The sequence below is a fragment of the Heloderma suspectum genome, chromosome 2, assembly GCF_057233095.1.
Source record: "Heloderma suspectum isolate Gila_16-S chromosome 2, 16-S_ref, whole genome shotgun sequence".
Taxonomy (NCBI): Eukaryota; Metazoa; Chordata; class Lepidosauria; order Squamata; family Helodermatidae; genus Heloderma; species Heloderma suspectum.
Window position 1 is genome coordinate 407,005,695 of NC_139459.1, and position 26,756 is coordinate 407,032,450.

General features: G+C 49.7%; 1 protein-coding gene across 1 annotated transcript; it reads right to left on the minus strand.

Annotated features, from left to right (window-relative positions):
• Positions 1-104: 104 nt before the first annotated feature.
• LOC146356780 (uncharacterized) lies at positions 105-11,944 on the minus strand. Its single transcript, XM_084830293.1, is given in 5 exon segments — positions 105-334; positions 1,493-1,613; positions 8,416-10,058; positions 10,117-11,266; positions 11,606-11,944. Coding segments are annotated over 5 exon segments (3,483 nt in total).
• Positions 11,945-26,756: the final 14,812 nt, after the last annotated feature.

A 26,756-nucleotide genomic window follows, 5' to 3' on the forward strand; every position in this document is an offset into this window, starting at 1 on the left:
TTTTTGTTAATCGTGCTCATTCGTCACAGGGGGTACCGTCCAACACATCTGGAGGGCACCAGGCTGGGGGAGGATGCTGGCGGCGGGGTGTGCGTTCGCCTTCCTCAGAGCTGTGTGTGGCTTGACTCACCTCCTCGAGTCGTCCCTTGGAGCTGCTTGTGCTGCAGGTGCATCTTCTCCCACACTTTGTCGCCCAAGCCAGCACCCCATGGGGGCCGGGGGAGGAGAATTGGCTGCGGTCCAGTGGCCGGGGCCCTCTTTGGCAGAGGCCAGTCCTCCATTAGAAGGGCAGTCAGAGGACTGTCCTCTGTCGGAAGGCCGGCCCAGTCCAGGTCTTGTGGGAAAAGACAGAACTATAAGCGCTCTTGCCACCCACAGTGCACCGCCGAGGCACAGCAGGTGGAAGAGGCAGGCAGAGGTGGCCTGGAGCTTGGCACTCCGGGGAGAAGGGCTGTGCTCCTGCCTGAACTGGCAGTGATGACTCGACGCCAACATGGATTTGTCGACAACAAGTCCTGCCAGACGAATCTGATCTCATTTCTTGATCAAGTAACCTCCCTTGTGGACCGTGGGAATGCTGTAGACATCATACACCTCGCCTTCAGCAAAGCTTTCAACAAAGTGCTCCATGATATCCTGATGAGCAAACTTGCTCAAAGTGGGCTAGATGAAACAACGATCCGGTGGATCCACAGTTGTCTACAGAAGTGGACTCAAAGCGTGTTTATCAATGGGACCTTCTCAAACTGGGGAGAGGTAACGAGTGGGGTCCCGCAGGGCTCAGTCCTGGGCCCAGTGCTCTTCCACATTGTTGTGAATGACTTGGAGGAGGAGGTGCAGGGAATGCTGATCAAATTTGCAGATGACACAAAATCGGGCGGGATAGCAAATGCCTTGGAAGACAGAAACAAAAGTCAAAGTGATCTGGATAGACTGGAGCGCTGGGCAGAAAACAGCAGAATGACATTTTCAGGCGGGAAGGCAGGCGGGGGCTCTAGCCCCTAAGCAGGGAGGGTGGACCTTTGGACTCCAGCTCCCACAATCACTGCCCATTGGCCATGCTGGCTGGGGCACCTGGCAGTTGTAGTCCAAAACGTCCGCAGGGCGCCAAGTTGCTCATCTTGCCAGGGACGGGAGATCGGGATACTCCGCTCCGGACTCCCCACCCAGCACCACCCCGGAGGATGCCGGGTCGACCCACTCCCCGGACCCCACTTCTGCCAGAAGCACGTGGTGCATCCAAGGGGCATTGGGGAGGGCCCCTCCCTCCAAGGGTTAGAGCCAGAGAGAGCTGCTTCCTAGAGAAGCCCTTGGAGGGGAAGGACTGGCTGGCCCCTCTTCACTTTTGCCTCCCTCTCACCCCTCCCCCCCACAGGAGAAGAGCCCAGAATTTTCCTGCACCATTTGGAGTTGCCTGGGGCGGGGGGTCCCAGCCAGGATGATGGGGCAGTTGGGAGGGGAGACACTGAAATCCCCCCCACCCCATACTCACCTTGGTAGGAGGAGGCCCAGCACAGTTTCCTGGGTGCCAGATTAGTGCAGGGCTCAAAAAGGAGAAGGGGGGGAGGCAGATGTTTGAGGCTGCTTGGGGCAGGGGTCTCAAGCAGGGAGGGCTGGGGAGGGGGAGCTGAGAGGGCGGGAGCCGCACTAGCAATGCTCCATCCAGCAATCCACTTGTGACCCAGAGGGAAGTTTGGCCCTGATCCACTTTGGCTCTAAGACGCAGTGGGAGCAACTCCCCCCTCTGCTGCCACCCCATCTCCCATGCCCCCCTGACTTCCCCTCACAGCTGGTTGGCCTCTGTGTGAATAGAATGCTGGACTAGATGGACCCTTGGTCTGATCCAGCTTCAGGACTCTTCTTATGTATGTATGTATGTATGTATTAATCACATTTCTTAAAACTACAGTATGAAAATATAACCAGAATAAAACCTAGCAGCAATGCAGAGCAAGGTTATGCTCAAAATCCCCTGGACAGAGTCCCCTGGACTGCAAGGAGGTCAAATCAGTCCATCCTAAAGGAAATCAACCCTGAGTGCTCATTGGAAGGACAGATACTGAAGCTGAAGCTCAAATATTTTGGCCACCTAATGCGAAGAGAAAACTCCCTGGAAAAGACCCTGATGCTGGGAAAGACTGAAGGCAAAAGGAGAAGGGGACGGTAGAGGATGAGATGGCTAGATAGCATCACCGATGCAATGAATATGAACCTGAGCACACTCCGGGAGAGAGCGGAGGACAGGAAGGCCTGGCGTGCTGTGGTCCATGGGGTCACGAAGAGTCGGACACGACTTAACGAATGAACAGCAAACAGATTTAAAACAGCAGAGCTAAAAGGCTAGAACCGTAAAATACTAAAATCCCTGGGAAGATAAACAGGTCTTCACCTGGTTTCCCGAAAGAGCACAATGTAAGCACCAGGCAAACCTCCCTAAGAAGCTCATTCCACAGCGGGGGTGCCACAGCAGAAAATGCCCTTTTCATAGAATCGCAGAACAGTAGGGCTGGAAGGGGCCTACAAGGCCATCAAGCCCAACCCCCTGCTCAGTGCAGGAATCCAAGTCAGAGCATCCCCAACAGATGGCTGTCCAGCATCATCTTGAATACTCATCTGGAGTACTGTGTTCTGGGCACCACACTAAGAAGGATGCAGACAGAGGAGACAAAGGATGCAGAGGGTTCAGAGGAGGGCAACAAAGATGATCAGGGGAGTGGAAACAAAGCCCTGTGAAGAGAAACTGAAAGAACTGGCCATGATTAGCCTTGAGAAGAGAAGACTGAGGGGAGATTGGATAGCACTTTTCAAGTCCTTGAAAGGTTGTCACAGAGAAGAAGGCCAGGATCTCGTCTTGATCATCCCAGAGTGCAGGACACGGAATAATGGGCTCAAGTGACAGGAAGCCAGATTCCGGCTGAACATCAGGAAAAACGTCCTGACTGGTAGAGCAATACGACAATGGAACCCATGACCTAGGGAGGTGGTGGGCTCCCCCACACTGGAGGCGTTCAAGACGAGGCTGGACAGCCATCTGTCAGGGATGCTCTGACTTGGATTCCTGCATTGTGCACGGGGTTGGGCTTGATGGCCTTGTGTAGCAGAAATCAAAGTCAGAGAGACCACGGAGTGAAGGAAAATGAGAACTTCTTTATTTAACGCGCGGGCTTGAGGCTGGAATCTTTTCCAAAGAGCCAAAAGCCCTGAACTATGGTTACACGTTCTTTTTATAGTAATGATGACATACATGCGACCCTTTCTCTCGTCCCCTCTTTCGTGGTTTTGCAGTTAGCACAGTTGTTTACAGTACAGGAAGTGGGCCACAGGATGTTCTATCTTAAGACATGGTTACAGCCTGCGGTAAGCAAAATGTTAAAGGCATGACTAGGTTGTGCAATCCAGCTTGCTGACAAGGGCAGTTTCTACATTGCTGATCTTTTGCTAAACTATACTAACTTAGCAGAAATATAAGACCACTCAGTCTGGCCTTAAATATGGCTACTACATTCCCCCCTTAAATGCATAATTTTCCTTACAATTATAGCATTTCTTAGCAAAACTTAGATTATTTTATATCTTGCAGCGCTAACAGCGTATAGTCTTTGAGGTTAAGGCATTCAGCATATTTTTCAGGCAACGTATAAACCAGGGGATACAGAGACATAACAGTATTCCCATTAACACTACAGGCAGAATTAGAACAAATGCCACCTTGAGCCAATTAAGATTTGGAATCCAAGAGGTCAGTCAGTCAAGCCAATCATGTTTTCCTATTGTGATATCGGCCACAATTTGGTGCAGTCTGTTGATTTGTTTATCTATAGCATTGCTATTGTCAGATAAATTGAAACAACAGAGGTTCTGGTGGGTTTCATAACCTAAATGATGAAGGAGGTAGAGGTAATCTATACCAGCCCTGTTTTCTAGCACGGCACCTCTTAGGTCATGGAATTCTTTATTGAGCAAGGACAGAGCTTGTGAGGTGGCGTTTATACTTTTTGCCATGGCACAGGCCAACAACCGGTTGACCTCTAGACCATCTTCTAGGGCTAGCCCCCCTATCCCAACTAATGATACTGCTAATGCCAGCTTTTCTGAATCTGAGTAAAGTCGTAAATGGCTATTACAATCTTCAGTCAGCTTTAAAGCTCGACGTTGTCGGTGATGGGCTTTCTTTATCGGCCACGGGGGAAGAAAAGGGGCTAGGTGACTGAGGCAACATGGTTGGCTGTCGGACAAGTTGGCTGGAGTAAATGACCACATACGGGAACCACAGGTCCAAAACCATCCATTAGGTAAAAGTACATGTGCAAAATTAAAGGGAATATCTTGAACTTTCTTGCAATTTATGGATGGACCAGGGACAATTATACATCTTTTTTTACAACTAATCATTCGTCCACACGTAGCATTTGTAGCGGCGACAATAGGGGTGTCTAAATAGAACTCTGCAGGGGGTAGAGTTTTTGAGAGTACCCCATGAAGGATTATGAGAATAAGACAAATCTGTAGTATAACCCCTAATTTCTATTTTATCAGGTTGTCTACAGACAGGTATTAGACATGTGCTAATGAGCTTACTGGTGGGTAGGTTCTTTGGGAGGCAGAAGTGGGTGATTCCAGTGATGTTAGCTAAGTGTAGCCAATAGTTTTCAGCTAACTTTTGGGGCAGACTTTCTTCCTTAAAGGCACCGCCTTGTGGGAACTTTTTCTTCTGTTTTATATCAGGCAAGACATTTGGGACATCACTTTCTAGAACCTCTCTTTTACTTATACCAGGTCCCCCTTTTCTACATATTGTTAGAGAAACATAATTTATTACTACTAATATTACTAGCTTAGCAGCACACATACTTGATCTTTTTGGGATCTGACCGTACGCAGGACAGCTAATTTCCTGGTTAGCTGCAGTAAGGTCTAGTCCCCTTTTTCAATTCTCCAGTTGCAGATCTGACCGTACGCAGGGTGGACAATCTCCCGGTGTGTCCACAGTAGGGTCTAGTCTGAATCTTGTTACTGTTTTCTTAAAGTGATTTTTAAAGGATCTTCAGAATTCCTGTTTATAGTCCATTCTCCCTCCCTTGCCCTCATGACTCACGTCCAGTGTATCCAGGGCTTAATTCCAGCTACTTTTACAGCTGTAGAGGTGGAAAGTATAACAGTATTTGGTCCTTTCCATTTGGGAATCAGAGGGTCATCTCTCCATTCTTTGATCCACACCTCGTCTCCTGGTTGGAAGGGATGAATTTCTGTAATGGGAATTGGGGGTCGGTTCTCCAAGACAAACCGGCGTTGAGTTTGGAGAACTTTGCCCAGTGCTTGAATTTCCTGCCTTAGACTGACATTTGCTAATTCTTGTAGGTCTCCTCTTAACCCAACTAATATTTGAGGAGGCCTGCCGTACATTAGCTCAAAAGGGGACAAACCAGTAGTTTTGTGAGGAGTACAGCGAATTCTGAACAGAGCTAAGGGCAACATTTCTGTCCATTTTCTCCTGGTTTCTTGACATAACTTGGCTAAGTGGGTCTTGAGGGTTCGATTCATCCTCTCTACCTGTCCAGAACTTTGCGGACGGTAAGCACAATGGAGTTTCCATTGAATGCCAAGTAACGAGTTAATTTCTTGTAATACTTTGTTGATAAAAGCAGGACCATTATCAGATCCAATGAATAGAGGTAGGCCATGTCTGGGGATAATGTCCCTCATTAGAATCATAGAATCATAGAATCATAGAATAGTAGGGTTGGAAGGGGCCTACAAGGCCATCGAGTCCAACCCCCTGCTCAATGCAGGAATCCAAGTCAGAGCATCCCTGACAAATGGCTGTCCAGCCTCGTCTTGAAGGCCTCCAGTGTGGGAGAGCCCACCACCTCCCCAGGTAATTGGTTCCATTGCCGTATTGCTCTGACACTCAGGAAGTTTTTCCTGATGTTCAGTCGGAATCTGGCTTCCTGTAACTTGAGCCCATTATTCCGTGTCCTGCACTCTGGGATGATCGAGAAGAGATCCTGGCCTTCTTCTCTGTGACAACCTTTCAAGTACTTGAAGAGCGCTATCATATCTCCCCTCAGTCTTCTCTTCTCAAGGCTAAACATGCCCAGTTCTTTCAGTCTCTCTTCATAGGGCTTTGTTTCCAGTCCCCTGATCATCTTTGTTGCCCTCCTTTGAACCCTCTCCAGCTTGTCTGCATCCTTCTTAAAGTGTGGTGCCCAGAACTGGACACAGTACTCCCGATGAGGCCTAACCAGTGCTGAGTAGAGGGGAACTAGTACTTCCCGGGATTTGGAAGCGATGCTTCTATGAATGCAGCCCAAAATAGCATTTGCCTTTTTTGCAGCCACATCACATTGTTGGCTCATATTCAGCTTGTGATCGACGACAATTCCAAGATCCTTCTCGCTCATAGTGTGGTTGAGCCACGTATCCCCCATCTTGTAACTGTGCATTTGGTTTCTTTTTCCTAGGTGCAGAACTTGGCATTTGTCCCTATTAAATGCCATTCTGTTGTTTTCTGCCCAGCACTCCAGTCTATCCAGATCACTTTGAATTTTGTTTCTGTCTTCAAAAGTATTAGCTATCCCTCCCAATTTTGTGTCATCTGCAAATTGGATCAGCATTCCCTGCACCTCCTCCTCCAAGTCATTAATAAAAATATTGAAGAGCACTGGGCCCAGGACTGAGCCCTGCGGTACCCCACTCGTTACCTCTCCCCAGCTTGAGAAGGTCCCATTGATAAGCACTCTTTGGGTCCGATTCTGTAGCCAACTGTGGATCCACATGATCGTTGTTTCATCTAGCCCACTTCGAGCTAGTTTGCTCATCAGGATATCATGGGGCACTTTGTCGAAAGCTTTGCTGAAGTCGAGGTATATGATGTCTACAGCATTCCCACGGTCTACAAGGGAGGTGACTTGATCAAAAAATGAGATCAGATTTGTCTGGCAGGACTTGTTTTTGACAAATCCATGTTGGCTTCGAGTAATCACTGCATTGTTGTCAAGGTGCTTCCAGATGGATTGCTTTATGATCTGCTCCAGAATTTTCCCAGGGATTGATGTCAGACTGACTGGTCTGTAGTTCCCAGGTTCCTCCTTTTTACCCTTTTTGAAGATAGGGACAACGTTAGCCCTCCTCCAGTCATCTGGCACTTCCCCGGTCCTCCATGATTTCTCAAAGAGAATAGACAGCGGTTCTGAGAGCTCTTCTGCCAGTTCCTTTATGACTCTAGGATGCAGTTCATCTGGCCCTGGAGATTTGAACTCATTCAAAGTAATGAGGTGTTCCTTGACCATATGCCTGTCGATCTCAAGCTGCAATCCTGCCCCTTCAGCCTGTACTTCGCCTTTGCCAGGGGGGTCATAGACCCTCTTTTGGGAGAAGACTGAGCCAAAGTAGGAATTGAGCACCTCTGCCTTTTCTTTGTCCTCTGTTATCATTTTGCCATCCTTATTTAATAGCTGAACAACCATTTCTTTCCTCTGCCTTTTACTATGCACGTAGCTGAAGAAAGCCTTTTTGTTGTTTTTAGCATCCCTCGCTAACCTCACCTCGTTCTCCGCTTTAGCCTTCCTGACGCCATCCCTGCAATTCTGTGCTACCTGCCTGTACTCTTCCTTTGTTACTTGGCCTTCTTTCCACTTCCTATATGTGTCCTTTTTTGTTTTCAGGTCATCCCTAAGCTTTTTGTGAAGCCACATTGGCTTCTTCTGTTGTCTTCCACCTTTTCTTCTTGTTGGAATTGTTTGTGATTGTGCCTTGAGAATTTCCTTTTTTAAAAGTTCCCACCCATCTTGGACTCCTTTTCTCGCTAGCATTGCTTGCCATGGGACCTTACTGATCATTGTTCTGAGTTTATTAAAATCAGCTTTCCTAAAATCCAGGGTACGCGTTTGAGTACACTCGGCTTTTGCTTCCCTTAGAACCAAGAACTCAAGTACAACATGGTCGCTTTCCCCCAGAGTTCCTGTAACTGCTACTTTATCCACTAAGTCATCTCTGTTGGTTAGGATCAAGTCAAGGATAGCCGATCCTCTAGTTCCTTCCTCTACTTTCTGTAGGAGGAAGTTATCCGCCACACAAGTCAGGAATTTCCTGGAGGGGCCATGTTTTGCAGAATTTGTCTCCCAACAAATATCGGGGAAATTGAAGTCCCCCATTACTACTACATCATGCTTCCTTAAAACATTGGCTATTTGATTTTCAAAAGTTTCATCCTTGTCTTCTCCTTGATTGGGTGGCCGGTAGTAGACTCCAACCACCAGGTTCCTTTTATTCTTTGCTCCATTTATTTCAACCCAGATGCTCTCGATGGGGCTACCAAGCTTCGATGGGGCTACCAAGCATTAAGGCCCTTATAACTTCTCTAGCTTTTTCAGTCCGGGTGGGATAGGCTTCTACCCATTTGGTATAAGTACATACAAAAACTAATAAGTGGCGATAGTGTCCTGCCTTGGGCATGTCGGTGAAATCGACCACTAGGGCTTCAAAAGGGAGAGAACCATATTGCTGAATTCCTGGTGGAGGCCCTTTTCCTTGTCTTGGATTATTTTTGGAACATTCTACACACCGCGCAGACGCTGAATTGGCAAGGCCGTGCATGCCATTGATGTAAACTTGCTTCTGTAGCAATGCTGCCAGGGCACTTTTCCCTAGATGGGTAGCTTTGTGTGCCATTTGTACAATACTCCAAGCGAGCCGATGAGGTACATAGATTCGTCCATCTGGCAACTCCCACCACTTCTTGGCTGTTTTTTTAGCTTGGAGGGAATTAACAGCCATCTGATCTTCTTCTGGAGTATATGCTGGACACATATCCGCCAAGTTGACTTGGAACAGCGGAGTTGCTATGACCGTCACTTCTTCTCTGTCTGTATTTTGTCCCTTTTGAAGGGCAGCTTGTTTTGCTACTTGATCCGCCCATCTATTTCCTTTTGCTACATCACTGGTCCCTTTTTGATGTCCATGGCAATGCATTACCGCCACTTGTTTAGGGTGCCATACAGCATCTAATAAAGCAGATATTTCTGCAACGTTCTTGAGACCTTGGCCAACTGAATTTATTAATCCTTTTTCACGATACAATGCTCCATGGGCGTGGAGGGTAGTGAAGGCATACTTGGAGTCCGTGTAAATATTGACTGTAAGTCTAGCGGCTAATGTTAGAGCTCGAATAAGAGCAATTAATTCTGCTCTTTGGGCTGAGGTTCCTACAGGCAAGGGATTGGCCTCAATGACTTTGTCGTTTGTTACTATTGCGTAGCCGGCATATCTTTTTCCATTTTGGACAAAACTGCTTCCATCAGTAAAATAAGTGATATCTGGGTGTGGCCAAGGGCTATCACGCAAGTCTGGACGGCTGGAGTAAACTTCATCCATAGTTTTGATACAGTCGTGTTCGGGCTGACTTCCTGGTGCTATTGGTAGTAACGTAGCTGGATTTAAGTTGGATGACACTTCTAACTTGATACGCGGGTTCTCACAGAGCATGGCTTGGTATTTGGTCATGCGCTCATTGGTGAACCAATAATTTCCCTTGTATTCCATCAGGGTGAGTACTGCATGTGGAACTCGAACAGTTAATTCCTGTCCCATTGATAACTTATCTGCTTCTTGGACTAAGAGGGCTGTTGCTGCAATGGCCTTTAGGCATGCTGGCCAGCCTTTTGCGACCGGGTCTAATTGCTTGGATAAATATGCAACAGGTCGCTGCCAGGAGCCTAGCTGCTGTGTTAGTACTCCTACAGCTACATTGTCTCACTCGTGCACATACAGTAGAAAAGGCTTAGTCACATCAGGCAGTCCTAGAGCTGGCGCTTGGAGTAGTGCAGTTTTAATATTTTTGAAAGCTCTTTTCTGGGACTCTTCCCACTGAAACGGTGCCGTCTCGGGGCCCTTAGTAGCTTCATACAAAGGCTTGCACATAACAGCGAAGTTAGGAATCCAAATTCTACAGAATCTGGCGGCCCCCAGAAACTCTCGCACTTGTTTTCTAGCGGCCGGCTCAGGCAAGGCACACACAGTCTCTTTTCGTTCGGGGCCCAATTCTCGCTGATGTTGAGACACTATAAAATGTCACTGATTTTCACAGACTTTTTCACAATTTTCACAAATGTCACAGACACTGATGTTGAGACACTATAAACCCTAGATACCGCACCTGGGTTTTACATAGCTGCGCTTTTTTCCGGGACACTTTGTATCCGCGTTCCCACAGAAGGTGTAACAGTTCTCGTGTCCCTTGCCAACACTCAAGTTCTGATGATGATGCAAGAAGCAAATCATCTACGTACTGCAACAGAACTCTTTTTCCCGGTTCCGAATGGAAATTTTGAAGGTCTTGACTTAGGGCAGTCCCAAACAGCGTAGGGGAGTTTTTAAAACCTTGTGGTAAACGACACCAAGTTAATCGGGTTTTTCTCCCTGTCAGTTGATCTTCCCACTGAAATGCAAAGATAGCTTGACTTGTGGGGGCCAGTCAGATGCAGAAGAAAGCATCTTTCAGGTCTAAAATAGTAAAATGAGTAGCTTCAGATGGAATTAATCCTAGCAAAACATAGGGATTTGGGACGACTGGATGTATTGTCATGGTTGCTTGGTTGACCAACCTCAGGTCTTGCACTGGACGGTATTCTTCAGTGCCGGGCTTTTTCACTGGCAGGAGGGGTGTATTCCACGGTGACTGACATTCTCGGAGTATCCCATATTTTAGTAGACGATCTAGGTGCTTCTGTATTCCTAGTATCGCTTGGCGTGGCAGTGGATACTGTCGCACATGTACTGGTATTGCTCCTGGTTTTAACTCAACTACACCTGGAGGCACACATCTGGCCATTCCTGGAGGGTTATCTTCCGCCCATACTCCGGGCACCTGAAAGGCTTGCCATGGCTCTTCATCGAGTACTGGCATGGTCCAATGTAATCTCCACTCTTCCTCTTGCGGATAAGTGAGTGTCAAGAGCTTGCCCTTCTGAGGCTGCCGAAAGGCTACAGCCGCTGTTCCGTCTTCTTCAAAGGATATTTGGGCCCTTAATTTTGATAACAAATCTCATCCTAATAATGGCATTGGACACTCGGGCAGATATAAAAACTGATGCTTTACTATGTGGCTCCCAAGCTGACAAGTCCTTTGTTGTAACAAATGCCTTTCCTCTACTACTCGTACCTTTTGATGGGTGAGGGGTGCCACTGGGTAGGTTATTACAGAGGAGGCTGCTCCGGTGTCTATCATAAAATTAATATTTCGGCCCCCTACAGTGGCGGTGACCAAGGGCTCCCCGGGGCCAAGATGAAGGGGGCCCGGTCTGTCCTATTTGAGACTTTCTGTCACGGCCATCCCCGTGAAAGGATTCATCTCATATCTCTCTATGGACTCTCCTTGCCTCTGTCAATTATTAGGTTGCCAGCTTGGCTGCCCCCCTGCTCGCCCTTGGTATTCTCCTTGATTCCCTTCTTGGTACATTGATGGTCCACCTGGACACTCACGCCACCAATGTCCATCTTTTCCACACTGTGCACACTGATTTCTCCTCAAAAGTTCTCTTCTTCCTCGTCCACGTCCTCTTTGCCCTCTGCCTCTTCCTCTGCCTCTTTCTCCGATTTGCGGCCCTACTAGTGCCGCAGCTAGTAGTTCTGCCTTTTTAACCATTCTCTTCTCTTTCTCTTTCTTTTCTTCTTGATCTCGATTCACATACACTTTCTGAGCAACTTCTAAAAGTTCTGTCAATTTTTTTCCTGCAAACCCAGTCAACTTTTGAAGCTTTTTCCGGATGTCTTTGTAACTTTGGGCTACGAAAGCCATGTTGACTACCTTCAGGTTATCTGGGGCTTCGGGGTCGAGGGGGGTATACTGGCGGTATGCATCTAAGAGGCGTTCTAAATACTCTCCAGGGGCTTCGGTTGCACCTTGCAGCACTTCGGAGACTTTAGTCATATTTATAGACTTCTTCATACCCGCCCTCATTGCCTGCAATAGCAGGGTTTGATACTGGGTAAGGCGCTCTAACCCCGCGGGGGTATTTGGATCCCAATGGGGATTCTCTAAGGGCACTCTTTCTCTCATCCATCCTTGGGGGTTTACGTGGTTTTCAGGAGCCCTTTCCAAGGCAATACGCTCTACCTGTTGATGGATTTGTCGCCTTTCTTCTGTGGTAAATAATGTCAATAGTAGCTGTTGGCAATCTTGCCAATTGGGCATATGCGAGGCCATAATACTAGAGCATAGTTCTACTAACTCATGAGGCTTTGTGGTATAGGAGGCATAGTGGGTTTTCCAATTTAATAAGTCTGAGGTTGTAAAAGGCGCATAGGTATAAGCTTGAACTGGAATATAATGCGCCTCTGCCTCTGGGTCCGGGTTATGCACCATCTGGGTTACTTGTCTCAGGGGAAATAAATGTTGAGCCTCGTTTTCCGACTGACGAACAGTAGGCGAGCTCTCTTCGTCACTTTGTCGGAACAAACATCTCTTCTTAAGGGCATTTGCTGATTTTACTAAATCTGCGGCCCAATTCCTTAAACCTTCCAGTTCTTCAGTTTCCCTACTTAGCGCTGTTTGAGGCGATAAAAGAGAACCTTCAGACCCTACAGAAATAGACGTCTCCACAGGCATCATGGGGGAGTTGGGGGCAGTAGTTGAAAGCGGCGAATTATTGCCTGCTAGGCTTGAAGCCGATGGTGACGGTTCCAAATCGAAACGTGGGGCTATGATACGGTTTCTGCGGGGGGGCCGGGGAGACAACATAGGCTCAGGAACTCCTGTGTTTTGGCGCGGCGGCCTCACGGTGACATGGGCCCGCGGTGGGAGCGGGGCATAGGCAGGTGGCAACTAGGGGTGGACGAAAGTCACTTACCTTTTCTCGCAGCTTGTTTGCGGTGGGGGGGAGCGCTTCGCTGCTCCCTGCGCGAAGTTCAGGCCGGGGGGGGGGAGGCTTCCCGCCTCGCCCGGCCGAAATTCAGGCCGGGGAGGAGGCTTCCCGCCTCGCCCGGCCGCGAACACGAAAGTAAAAAAAAAAAAAAAAAAAAGTCCCCTGATAGGCTACGTGACGATTCACGTAGCCTATCATGGCTAGATCGGGAAAGTCAGCCGTGATAGGCTACGTGAATTGTCACGTAGCCTATCAGGGGACGTGTTTTTTTTTTTTCTTTCATTGCAATGGCGGGGGCGGCAGCCGGTCGAAAGACCGGCTGCCGCTCCCGCCCCGCTCGAACACCCAACGAACCGCCAGCCGGACCCGCCGCCGGGAGGGACATTCAGGGAAGGTAAGTCCCGTCCCGGGGGGGGGGGCGGGGGGCGGGGGGGGCGGAGGATTTCTCCCCGAAACTTGTTCGGGGGGCCGAACACGTTGGCGCTCGGCCCCCCGAAGTTTCGGGGAGAAATTCTCCGCCATCCCTAGTGGCAACGCCGTTAGCTCTGTTAAGTCTTCATTTGGGGCGTCTAACACTGGTTGCATTTTTTTGGCTATCTTTTCCTTTCTAAGCACTAAAATTCTGGCCTGGGTTTCTAAGCATTTCTTAAGCCAGGGGGGAAAGGTGCAGACCACAGAATCCCATGAGTCAATGTAGGGAAATTGGTCTGGATGCCCAGGCTCCCCTACCACAATGGCATATACATGACTAATTGAGCTAAGATCTAAAGAGCCTTCAGTGGGCCATCCCACACCAAAAGACGGCCACTCTACTTCACACAAGGTTCGCAACCGTTGTGGAGTCATGGGGGGGTCACCATAATCTCCACTGAAACCCTTCTTAAAATTCTTTAACATACATCCCAAGGGGGTGCAAGGTTTGCTTCCCCCTCCACCCATAACCTCCCTCCTAAATTGAAGACAGACACAATTAGGGAAGGGGAATTGGTCAGTGAGTAAGGGGTCTCACTGGCCGACACAAGAGGATTTTACACACCACGCACTTTGCTACTGGCCTGGGCACCTGGACGGTCAACGGTATGCTTCAGAAACCGCAGTAGCCACTCACACAATCATCATTCTCTCCACTACATCCATATGTCCCTGCCACCCACTTTTCCTACTTTTTACCAGAGCGGAAAACGGCTTCCCCAGCTTCCTCAGCTTCCTACTGAGTACTAGCGTGCTGGGTACTGGCGCCCACTCGGGGGTGTGATCAGGCCCCCCTTCTACCCGCAAGGAGTAGGTTCTTTTCGTATACGTATACCACCAACACTGACCTTCTTCATGAGGCGGGGCCCTCTTTTTTTCTGCCCAGTGGCCTTTCTCCCTAAAGGCGGGGCCCTCTTTTTCCCATATACTTGCCTTTCTCCTGAAGGCTTCCAATGTGGGTTTCAACGCAATTTCAGCTGCGATACAGGCAGGGCTCAAGTTCCTTTCTCCACTCGCCGGGGTTCCCTTGATGCTCACAGCCGTTCAGGAGATCCCGGCGCAGGCGGTCTCCCGTTCACCCGACAAAAAGGTCGGTGGCGCCAAGAAGGGAAAATGTGCGCCGAGGTCTCCCTCCTGGTGCGGCAAAAAAAGAGCAGGCAACTGCCACCTGTCTGGCTCAGAGCCTGCCACATCCGAGTCACGGCACCATTTATGTAGCAGAAATCAAAGTCAGAGAGACTACGGACTGAAGGAAAATGAGAACTTCTTTATTAGAGTGAGCAAGAGGCTAAAGGTCAGTCAAACAGAGGCGATGAAACCCAGGCCTACAAGAAGAAGAAGAGAAGAGTGGTAGTAGTGGGAGACTCCTTGCTGCGTGGGATCGAGACCCAAGTATGTCGCGAAGACCCGTGGACTCGCCAGGTATGTTGTCTCCCGGGAGGACAGATTAGAGACGTGACTGAAAGGTTGCCTGCACTCATAAAGCCCACTGACAGGTATCCCTTTCTTCTCATCCATGTGGGAACAAATGATACCGCCAAGCGGAGCTACGAAGAAATCACGTCAGACTTTGAAGCTTTGGGAAGGAAACTCAAGAACTTTGGGGCCCAGATAGTTTTCTCATCCATCCTTCCAGTAGTTAGAAGAGGGATAGAAAGGGAACGAAAAATACTCCGGGTGAATGACTGGCTACGAAGGTGGTGCCGACGAGAGAGATTTGGATTCTGGGACCACGGGCTATACTTCCTGGAAGATGGGCTGTTGGCTAGGGATGGGTTGCACCTCACAAGGGCTGGGAAGAATGTGTTTGGCCACAGCATGAAGAACTTCATCAGGAGGGCTTTAAACTGAATCCTACGGGGAAGGGAGATGTAATGTTGGGGGTAACAATGGACGTAGGCGCATGCACTGCAATGGAGAGAACAGCTCTGATAGCGTCCAATAATAGTCTTCAGACACAGGTAGGAAGAAAGCCAGACTATGAAGCACATGGTCTTCGATGTCTATATACTAATGCCCAGAGTATGGGAAACAAACAGAACGAACTTGAACTCTTAATACAGGAGGGAAATTATGACTTGATAGGTATAACTGAGACTTGGTGGGATGACTCTCATGACTGGAATACAGCAATGGAAGGATATCACTTGTTCAAAAAGAACAGGAGGAACAGAAAGGGAGGCGGGGTTGCACTGTATGTGAAAAATACATATCTCTGCACAGAAATACAGGAGGAGGAGCTTGGTAGCCCCATCGAGAGCATCTGGGTTGAAATAAATGGAGCAAAGCATAAAAGGAACCTGGTGGTCGGAGTCTACTACCGGCCACCCAATCAAGGAGAAGACAAGGATGAAACTTTTGAAAAGCAAATAGCCAATGTTTTAAGGAAGCATGATGTAGTAGTAATGGGGGACTTCAATTTCCCCGATATTTGTTGGGAGACAAATTCTGCAAAACATGGCCCCTCCAGGAAATTCCTGACTTGTGTGGCGGATAACTTCCTCCTACAGAAAGTAGAGGAAGGAACTAGAGGATCGGCTATCCTTGACTTGATCCTAACCAACAGAGATGACTTAGTGGATAAAGTAGCAGTTACAGGAACTCTGGGGGAAAGCGACCATGTTGTACTTGAGTTCTTGGTTCTAAGGGAAGCAAAAGCCGAGTGTACTCAAACGCGTACCCTGGATTTTAGGAAAGCTGATTTTAATAAACTCAGAACAATGATCAGTAAGGTCCCATGGCAAGCAATGCTAGCGAGAAAAGGAGTCCAAGATGGGTGGGAACTTTTAAAAAAGGAAATTCTCAAGGCACAATCACAAACAATTCCAACAAGAAGAAAAGGTGGAAGACAACAGAAGAAGCCAATGTGGCTTCACAAAAAGCTTAGGGATGACCTGAAAACAAAAAAGGACACATATAGGAAGTGGAAAGAAGGCCAAGTAACAAAGGAAGAGTACAGGCAGGTAGCACAGAATTGCAGGGATGGTGTCAGGAAGGCTAAAGCGGAGAACGAGGTGAGGTTAGCGAGGGATGCTAAAAACAACAAAAAGGCTTTCTTCAGCTACGTGCATAGTAAAAGGCAGAGGAAAGAAATGGTTGTTCAGCTATTAAATAAGGATGGCAAAATGATAACAGAGGACAAAGAAAAGGCAGAGGTGCTCAATTCCTACTTTGGCTCAGTCTTCTCCCAAAAGAGGGTCTATGACCCCCCTGGCAAAGGCGAAGTACAGGCTGAAGGGGCAGGATTGCAGCTTGAGATCGACAGGCATATGGTCAAGGAACACCTCATTACTTTGAATGAGTTCAAATCTCCAGGGCCAGATGAACTGCATCCTAGAGTCATAAAGGAACTGGCAGAAGAGCTCTCAGAACCGCTGTCTATTCTCTTTGAGAAATCATGGAGGACCGGGGAAGTGCCAGATGACTGGAGGAGGGCTAACGTTGTCCCTATCTTCAAAAAGGGTAAAAAGGAGGAACCTGGGAACTACAGACCAGTCAGTCTGACATCAATCCCTGGGAAAATTCTGGAGCAGATCATAAAGCAATCCATCTGGAAGCACCTTGACAACAATGCCGTGATTACTCGAAGCCAACATGGATTTGTCAAAAACAAGTCCTGCCAGACAAATCTGATCTCATTTTTTGATCAAGTCACCTCCCTTGTAGACCGTGGGAATGCTGTAGACATCATATACCTCGACTTCAGCAAAGCTTTCGACAAAGTGCTCCATGATCTCCTGATGAGCAAACTAGCTCGAAGTGGGCTAGATGAAACAACGATCCGGTGGATCCACAGTTGGCTACAGAATCGGACTCAAAGAGTGCTTCTAAATGGGACCTTCTCAAGCTGGGGAGAGGTAACGAGTGGGGTACCGCAGGGCTCAGTCCTGGGCCCAGTGCTCTTCCACATTTTTATGAATGACTTGGAGGAGGAGGTGCAGGGAATGCTGATCCAATTTGCAGATGACACAAAATTGGGAGGGATAGCTAATACTTTGGAAGACAGAAACAAAATTCAAAGTGATCTGGATAGACTGGAGTGCTGGGCAGAAAACAACAGAATGGCATTTAATAGGGACAAATGCCAAGTTCTGCACCTAGGAAAAAGAAACCAAATGCACAGTTACAAGATGGGGGATACGTGGCTCAACCACACTACGAGCGAGAAGGATCTTGGAATTGTCGTCGATCACAAGCTGAATATGAGCCAACAATGTGATGTGGCTGCAAAAAAGGCAAATGCTATTTTGGGCTGCATTCATAGAAGCATCGCTTCCAAATCCCGGGAAGTACTAGTTCCCCTCTACTCAGCACTGGTTAGGCTTCATCTGGAGTACTGTGTCCAGTTCTGGGCACCACACTTTAAGAAGGATGCAGACAAGCTGGAGAGGGTTCAAAGGAGGGCAATAAAGATGATCAGGGGACTGGAAACAAAGCCCTATGAAGAGAGACTGAAAGAACTGGGCATGTTTAGCCTTGAGAAGAGAAGACTGAGGGGAGATATGATAGCACTCTTCAAGTACTTGAAAGGTTGTCACAGAGAAGAAGGCCAGGATCTCTTCTTGATCATCCCAGAGTGCAGGACACGGAATAATGGGCTCAAGTTACAGGAAGCCAGATTCCGACTGAACATCAGGAAAAACTTCCTGAGTGTCAGAGCAATACGGCAATGGAACCAATTACCTGGGGAGGTGGTGGGCTCTCCCACACTGGAGGCCTTCAAGACGAGGCTGGACAGCCATTTGTCAGGGATGCTCTGACTTGGATTCCTGCATTGAGCAGGGGGTTGGACTCGATGGCCTTGTAGGCCCCTTCCAACCCTACTATTCTATGATTCTATGATTCAACGCGCGGGCTTGAGGCTGGAATCTTTTCCAAAGAGCCAAAAGCCCTGAACTATGGTTACACATTCCTTTTATAGTAATGATGACATACATGCGACCCTTTCTCCCATCCCCTCTTTCGTGGTTTTGCAGTTAGCACAGTTGTTTACAGTACAGGAAGTGGGCCACAGGATGTTCTATCTTAAGACATGGTTACAGCCTGCGGTAAGCAAAATGTTAAAGGCATGACTAGGTTGTGCAATCCAGCTTGCTGACAAGGGCAGTTTCTACATTGCTGATCTTTTGCTAAACTATACTAACTTAGCAGAAATATAAGACCACTCAGTCTGGCCTTAAATATGGCTACTACATTGTAGGCCCCTTCCAGCCCTACTATTCTATGATTCTATGAATGCCTCCAGCATTCGGTGACTGTAGCCATGAAATTAAAAGACGCTTGCTCCTTGGGAGGAAAGCTATGGCAAACCTAGACAGCATAGTCAGAAGCAGAGACATCACCTTGCCGACAAAGGTCCGTCTAATCAAAGCGATGGTTTTCCCAGTAGTAATGTATGGCTGTGAGAGCTGGACTCTAAGGAAGGCTGAGCGCCGAAGAATTTATGCTTTTGAACTGTGGTGCTGGAGAAGACTCTTATGAGCCCCCTGGACTGCAAAGAGGTCAAATCAGTCCATCCTAAAGGAAATCAACCCTGAGTGCTCATTGGAAGGACAGATACTGAAGCTGAAGCTCAAATATTTTTGCTACCTAAGGCGAAGAGAAAACTCCCTGGAAAAGACCCTGATGCTGGGAAAGACTGAAGGCAAAAGGAGAAGGGGACGGCAGAGGATGAGATGGCTCGATAGCATCACCGATGCAATGAATATGGTCTTGAGCACGCTCCGGGAGAGAGCACAGGACAGGAAAGCCTGGCGTGCGATGGTCCAGGGGGTCACGAAGAGTCGGACACGACTGAACGACTGAACAAAAATAGAAGCATAGCTTCCAAATCCCGGAAAGTACTAGTTCCCCTCTACTCAGCACTGGCTAGGCCTCATCTGGAATACTGGTCTTAAAGGCCCCTTCCAACCCTACTATTCTATGATTCTATGATTTTATGAAATTATCTGGATCCCGAATTCCCTGTCATGCAACATGCTCCATTGCCTGGGGCTTGCCACTCCAGGGCCGGATCTACATGGCAGCAAATGTGAAGCGCTTTCACGCTTAATGCGGATTTCACGAAATGGGCTTTGGTCCGCCAGGAGCACACAGGAAGCAAAAAATGTGGCGTCAACCCGGCCGTGAAACCTGCCTTTCACAGGTCAGACCATGGTCTGCTCCGCCTCACTCTGCAGCTGGATGGGCGGCGTCCCACTTCTCGAAGGGAGCGCCATCAACCCTGCAGATGCTGCACAGCCCCCGAGAGAGACTTGCTCCCGCCCCTCTCCGTGCTCCGCCACTCTGGGAAGCATCATGGCAGAGTTGACCAGCGTTGCATAGTTTCCCCTACCCGTCTCCCGCTCACATCCAGCAGTGGTGAACCAGCCACACTGAAGCCATGCAAAGACCAGCGGGCGGGCAGGCGGGCAGGAGGCGCCTTGGCCTGCAGGGAGGGAAGGGGCTGGAGTGGCCTTCCGCTGCTAGCACTCTGGAATCAGGCGGTGGCTGGTCAGGGGTGCCGCCTCCACACCCCTGACCAGAACTAGGCCTCCTCGTCCTCCCCGCAAACACGCGGGAAAATGACACACACCGGGGACTAAGCTGCAGGGGAGAGATGAAGGCGTCCGAGGCTGCTGTGCGTGACTGGAAACAGCCGACTGCTGCGTTGCTCCACAGGGGCGACCCAGCGCCATTCCGCGGCTGGGGAGGCGGTTCCCGGCCCTGTCCAGGCTCCCTCGCTGTGCTGGCCGCCTCTCTCCTCCCGGTCTGCGCATCCTCGGCTGCAGGGCTGTCGCGCGGCTGAGAGGCTGCAGGTGTCGCCACTGCGTAACCGCGGCTGGCCGCCTCTCTGCTTCCGCTCTGTGCCGTCTTGATCGCGCACTACGTATAGACGGGTCGCTCCACTACTGTGAGGGAAACGGGGCTACTGATATTATGAACGGGGAAAGGAGGCCACTGGCTGTGAAAGCCGCCCTACTGCAGGTGGGGAGGAAGAGGGAAGGGGGCAGCCCCACCCCTGACCACCAGGCCACAGCCCCTCGCGGGAGCTGGAAGAGGGGGCATCTCTGGGGAGGTCCTGACAGCTCCCCCCCCCCCACACACACAGAAAAGCTTTCTTCACTGAGTTACTCCCTAGCGTAGAGGCGGATTGCTCCGTTTCACCACAGCTGCACCCAGGCACCTCCCTTCTTCAAAGAATCAAAGACCAGCAAAGCCCCCTCCCCTCAGAGCAGCCCTCCCCACCTGGCACCTTCAGATGCTTTGGACTTCCGCGTTGGCCGATGGCCAGGAATGCTGGGAGTTGTAGTCCGAAGCAGCTGGAGGGCACCAGGTTGAGCAAGGCTGCCTTAGAGCAATGCCTGGCCGTTGAATGGACCTGAATCCTCCCCCCCGGTGGATCACTATTTCTCTCTCGGGTCCAAGAGTTTATTTGTTATTTATTTATTTATGTAAAACATTTATGTCCCACCCTATATCATTAAGATCTCAGGCTGGCGTGCAGATAAAATCAATTTAAGCAGTATAAAACAATAATTTAAACAGCTAAAAACATATTAAACCATTAAACAAGTTAATACCAATTAAAATCTAAAACAATAAAACAGAACAGTGTGCTACTTTAGGGAATGCATTTGGCCCTCAAAGGCTTTGGTAAAAAGCCATTTGGCTGACCTGGCATGTATTACTGAGACCTGGGTGGGGGAACTGGGAGGGTCACCCTCTCCCAGCTGTGCCCTCCTGGGTACTCGGTGCAGCACCAACATCGACTTGAGGGTCGGGGAGGGGGGGTTGCCGTGGTCTATAGGAATTCAATCTCCCTCTCCAGGCTTCCTGCTCATTCGAGTGCAGATCTTGAGTGTTTGTACCTTGTGTTGGGTACCCGGGACAGATTGGGGATTCTGTTGGTGTACCGCCCACCCCGCTGCCCATCAGACTCCCTGCCTGAGCTGACGGAGGTGGTCTCGGACTTGGTGTTGAGGACCCCTAGGATGATGGTCCTGGGGGATCTCAACTTCCATGCCGAGGCCGCTGTATCCGGGGCGGCTCAGGACTTCATGGCCGCCATGACAACCATGGGGCTGTCCCAACATGTCATCGGCCCAACGCATACAAAAGGACACACGCTTGATCTGGTTTTCTCGACTGGGCAGGAGGATGGTGATCTGAAAGTGGAGGACTTAACATCTGTCCCTTTGTCATGGACAGATCACTTCCTGCAGAGGTTTAGACTCCTGGCGGCCTTCCCCCTCTGCAAGGGTGGGGGACCTATTAAAATGGTCCGCCCCCGGAGATTAATGGATTCCGATGGATTCCAGAGGGCTCTGGGGGATTTTCCCGCTGGTATGGCTGGTGCTCCTGTCGAAGCCCAGGTCGCTCTGTGGAATGCAGAGATGACTCGGGCGGTTGACACGATCGCGCCCAAGCACCCTCTCCCTCTGAGCAGAGCCCGGCCAGCTCCTTGGTATACACCTGAGCTGAGGGCAATGAAGCAGGAGGGGAGACGGCTGGAACGCAGGTGGAGGAACACTCGGGCTGAGTCTGACCGAACACAGGTAAGAGCCCACTATTGAGCCCACTCTGTGGCGGTGAGGGGGGCAAAGAGACAGTTCTTTTCCACCAGCATTGCGTCTTCTCAGTGTCGTCCAGCGGAGCTTTTCCGAGTGGTTCGCAGCCTGTTACATTCTGGGCCAGGGAGAGAGACGGTGGAACCCTCGGTAGCACGCTGTGACGAGTTTGCACGGCACTTTGAGGATAAAGTCGCTCAAATTCGTCATGAATTGGACACCACCATTAATGCAGTTCCATTGGTAGAGGCGTTCAGAGCACCGTCTGGTCCAGTTTTATTGGATGAGTTTCAGTTACTGAGGCCTGAGGATGCGGACAAGGTGCTTGGCCAAGTCCGATCGACCACTTGTGTGCTTGACCCTTGCCCTTCACGGCTTATTAAATCAAACAAGGAGGGGTTGTCCGGCTGGGTCCAGGAGGTTGTAAATTCCTCCTTGAGAGAGGGAGTGGTGCCAGCCGCTTTAAAAGAGGCGGTAATCAGACCACTCCTGAAAAAGCCTAACCTGGACCCAGAGGATGTTAACAATTATAGGCCAGTGGCCAACATCCCCTTCCTGGGCAAGGTGCTTGAGCGGGTGGTTGTAGGACAGCTCCAGGCACTCTTGAATGAAACGGATTCTCTAGATCCATTTCAATCGGGCTTCAGGCCTGGTTTTGGAACGGAAACTGCCTTGGTCGCCCTGTGGGATGACCTCTGCCGGGAGAGGGACAGGGGGAGTGCGACCCTGTTGATTCTCCTGGACCTCTCAGCGGCTTTCGATACCATCGACCATGGTATCCTTCTGGATACGTTGTCTGGGTTAGGAGTTGGAGGCACTGCACTACAGTGGTTCCGCTCCTACTTGGATGGCCGATTCCAGAAGGTGGTGCTGGGGGATTACTGCTCTGTGCCATGGCAATTGTGCCATGGGGTTCCACAGGGCTCTATTCTATCCCCCATGCTGTTCAACATCTACATGAAACCGCTGGGGGAGGTTATCCGGAGGTGTGGGCTGAGGTGCCATCAATATGCGGATGACACCCAGCTCTACCTCTCTTTCTCATCAAACCCAGGTGAGGCAGTGGCTGTTCTGAATCAGGGCCTGGGCATGGTAATGGACTGGATGAGGGGCAATAAACTGAAACTCAATCCAGATTCCAGACAAGACAGAGGTGCTGTTAGTGGGCTCTGAAACAGGAGGCGAGACGGCTAGAGCGCCGGTGGCGGAAGTCTCGCTCCAAAGATGATCAGACACGGGCTAGAGCTGTATCTTCAGCCTATCACGTGGCGGTGAAGGCAGCAAAAAAGGAATATTATGCTGCCTGCATCGCGTCTGCAGAGTGCTGCCCCAGGAGGCTGTTCCAAGTGGTCCGGAGCCTGGTCGGTCCTGTGGCTCCGGAACCACTGGAGCATTCTAAGGCCTCCTGTGAGGCTTTGGCAAGGCACTTTGCAGATAAAATTGATCAGATTAGGTGTGTTACTCTGCACACTGTGGATACAGTTAGTGAGCAAGAGGCGGCCTGTGGCAAACCGGTTTTGTGGGATCGGTTCCAGCTTCTTCCTCCTGAGGAAGTGGACAAGGTGCTTTCATCTGTAAGGCCGACCACCTGCTTATTTGATCCTTGCCCATCTTGGCTCATTATGGGCGGCAGAGAGAGACTGGGTGAGGGGATCAAGGCGGTGATGAACGCCTCCCTTGAGGAGGGAGTGATGCCATCAGCCCTCAAGGAGGCAGTGATAAGACCGCTCTTAAAGAAGCCCTCCTTGGATCCTCAAGTTCTGAACAACTTTCGCCCAGTCTCAAATCTGCCATTTTTGGGCAAGATGATTGAGCGGGTGGTGGCGGTGCAGTTGAAGGCACACTTGGAAGAAACTGATTATCTAGACCCATTTCAGTCGGGCTTCAGGCCTGGGCATGGGACAGAAACGGCCTTGGTCGCCTTGGTGGATGATATGAGGAGGGCTGTGGATAGGGGGGAATGCTCCTTCCTTGTTCTCCTCGACCTCTCAGCGGCTTTTGATACCGTTGACCACGGTATCCTCCTGGACCGCCTGGAGGGGTTGGGCATTGGAGACACCGTATTGCGGTGGTTCCGGTCCTTCCTCTCCGGCAGGTACCAGAGGGTAGCACTGAGAGAGGAGGTTTCGGACCCGTGGCCACTTACTTGTGGGGTGCCACAGGGTTCCATCCTCTCCCCGATGCTATTTAACATCTATGTGAAGCCACTGGGGGCTATCATCAGGAGGTTTGGGGTGCAGTGTCATCAATATGCGGATGACATGCAGCTCTACCTCTCATTCAAATCTTCACCAAGGTTGGCCGTAGAATCCCTGTCCAAATGTCTGGAGACGGTGAGTGGCTGGATGGGGAGGAATAAGCTGAAGCTCAACCCTGACAAGACTGAGGTACTTTTGGTGGGAGACAAGAGGAGGCTGGGGGATGTTGACCTGGTGTTGAATGGGGTACGGCTACCCTTGAAAGACCAGGTCCGCAGCCTGGGGGTCATTTTGGACTCCCAGCTGTCCATGGAGGCTCAGGTGTCAGCTGTGAGCCGGACAGCGCTGTATCAACTCCATCTGATACGGCGGCTGCGCCCCTTCCTTCCCGACCATCTGCTCCCATCGGTAGTACATGCCCTGTCTCCTCTTGTTTAGACTACTGTAATGTGCTCTACGTGGGGTTACCCTTGAAGACGGTTCGGAAACTGCAGCTGGTACAGAACGCGGCGGCTCGCCTGATTAAAGGCAGCTGCCGGCGAGATCACATCACTCCAGTGCTGAAGGAGTTGCACTGGTTACCAGTTGTTTTCCGGGCCAAATTCAAGGTGTTGTTTTTGACCTTTAAAACCCTATATGGTTCCGGCCCAGCCTATCTTAAGGAGCGCCTCCAGCAACACCAGACAGGCCGCTTAACAAGATCAGCCTCGGATGGCCTTCTCTCTGTCCCATCAGCCAGGACAGCTAGACTGGTGGGGACAAGGGAGAGGGCCTTCTCTGTGGTGGCCCCCACTCTGTGGAACTCCCTCCCTAGGGAACTCCGTCATGCCCCCTCTTTAATGCGCTTCCGTCGTGCATTAAAAACGTGGTTGTTCAGGCAGGCATTTGGGGTGGGTTAGGGTATTTAAAAAAAAAAAATTATGGTAAAATTTTATTGTTTTAAATTGTTTTATGGTGGGTTGTACATTGCCCAGAGTGGCTGGGTGACCAGTCAGATGGGCGATTAATAAATTTAATAAATAAATAAATAAATAAAATAGTGGGTGGTTCGTCTGCCTGGCTAGGTGATATTCAACCTGTTCTGGAGGGGGTTGCACTCCTGCTAAAGGGCCACGTTCGTAGTTTGGGGGTGCTCTTGGATCCAGAACTGTCACTTGAGGCACAGGTGAACTCAGTGGCACGGAGCACTTTCTATCAGCTTAGGCTGGTATGCCAACTGCGCCCTTATCTGGACAGAGATAGCCTAGCGACAGTTCTCCATGCTCTGATCACTTCTCGTCTGGATTACTGCAATGCATTATACGTGGGGCTGCCTTTGAAAACGGTCCGGAAACTTCAGCTGGTCCAAAATAGGGCAGCAAGATTGTTAACAGGGACTGGCCAGCGAGCTCATATTACGCCAGTACTTTTCCAGCTGCACTGGCTGCCAGTCCATTTCCAGGCCCGATTCAAAGTGCTGGTGTTAACATTCAAAGCCCTTAACGGCTTGGGGCCAGGTTACCTGAAGGATCGCCTCCTCCCATATGTGCCTGCCCGGACCTTAAGATCATCCTCAGCGGCCCTTCTCCATGAGCCCCTGCCAAAGGAAGTGAGGCGGGTGGCTGCTAGGAGGACGGCTTTTTCTGCTGTGGCACCCCGGCTCTGGAATGAGCTCCCTAGCGAGGTTCGTCTGGCACCTACATTGTATTCCTTTTGGTGCCAGGTGAAGACCTTTTTATTCTCCCAGGCATTTTAGCATTTTAGCATTTTAGCTTTCTGAACTTTTAGCTTTGCTGTTTTAAATCTGTATTTTAAACTCCTGCACTGCTGCTAGGTTTTATTGTTGTTCCATTGTTATATTGTGGTTTTAATGTTCTGTATATTTTAAATTGTTTTATTGTGTGCTGTTGGGTTTTAATTGGGTTTTAATTTTTGTGAACCGCCCAGAGAGCTTCGGCTATTGGGCAGTATAGAAATGAAATAAATAAATAAATAAATGTTTCTACTTGTGCTGAAACGAGACTTATGTCTGCTCCAATGGAGCCTCCAAGGGGAGGGCATTCCACAACCGGGGTGCCACAGCAGAGAAGGCCCTCTCCCACATCCCACCGTAGCGTATGTCTCACACTGATGGGACATAGAGGACTCACATCACCATCCAGATTTCAACCATGTTGGGTATCCACAAAATCCCACAGGTGAAGAGGGTGTTTGCAGGCTGAATCTCATTCTCCTTTGGGGTCCCCTCCAGAGAAATCAAAACGTTCTCCAGAGAACTTCAATGGGAATTTCCTCTTCCCATGAAGATGGGAGGCATGGGAAGTGATTTGGATCCACAACGGGGTGCAAAGGATTAAAGTGCCCATACCCTCGCATCAGGGTCCCAATCCATACTGGGGGGCACTCTGGGTATATGTGAAAGGAAAGGCGTGCCTCAATGTCAAATCCCGTGATTGGTTATCCTGAATTCTGTTTCTTGGACACATTAAATACTGCTGGGAAAGTGGGAGTGAACCATTGGGAATTTGTTTCAGTTATGGAGATGCAGATGCTCTGTAATTTAGGACATCTTCGATTTTCAGAGTTCATTAGGAAGCCTGAACATCTTAATCACCATAGAATTAAAACCATTTGTTCCATTGAATCATAAAATAGTAGGGTTGGAAGGGGCCTACAAGGCCATCGAGTCCAACCCCCTG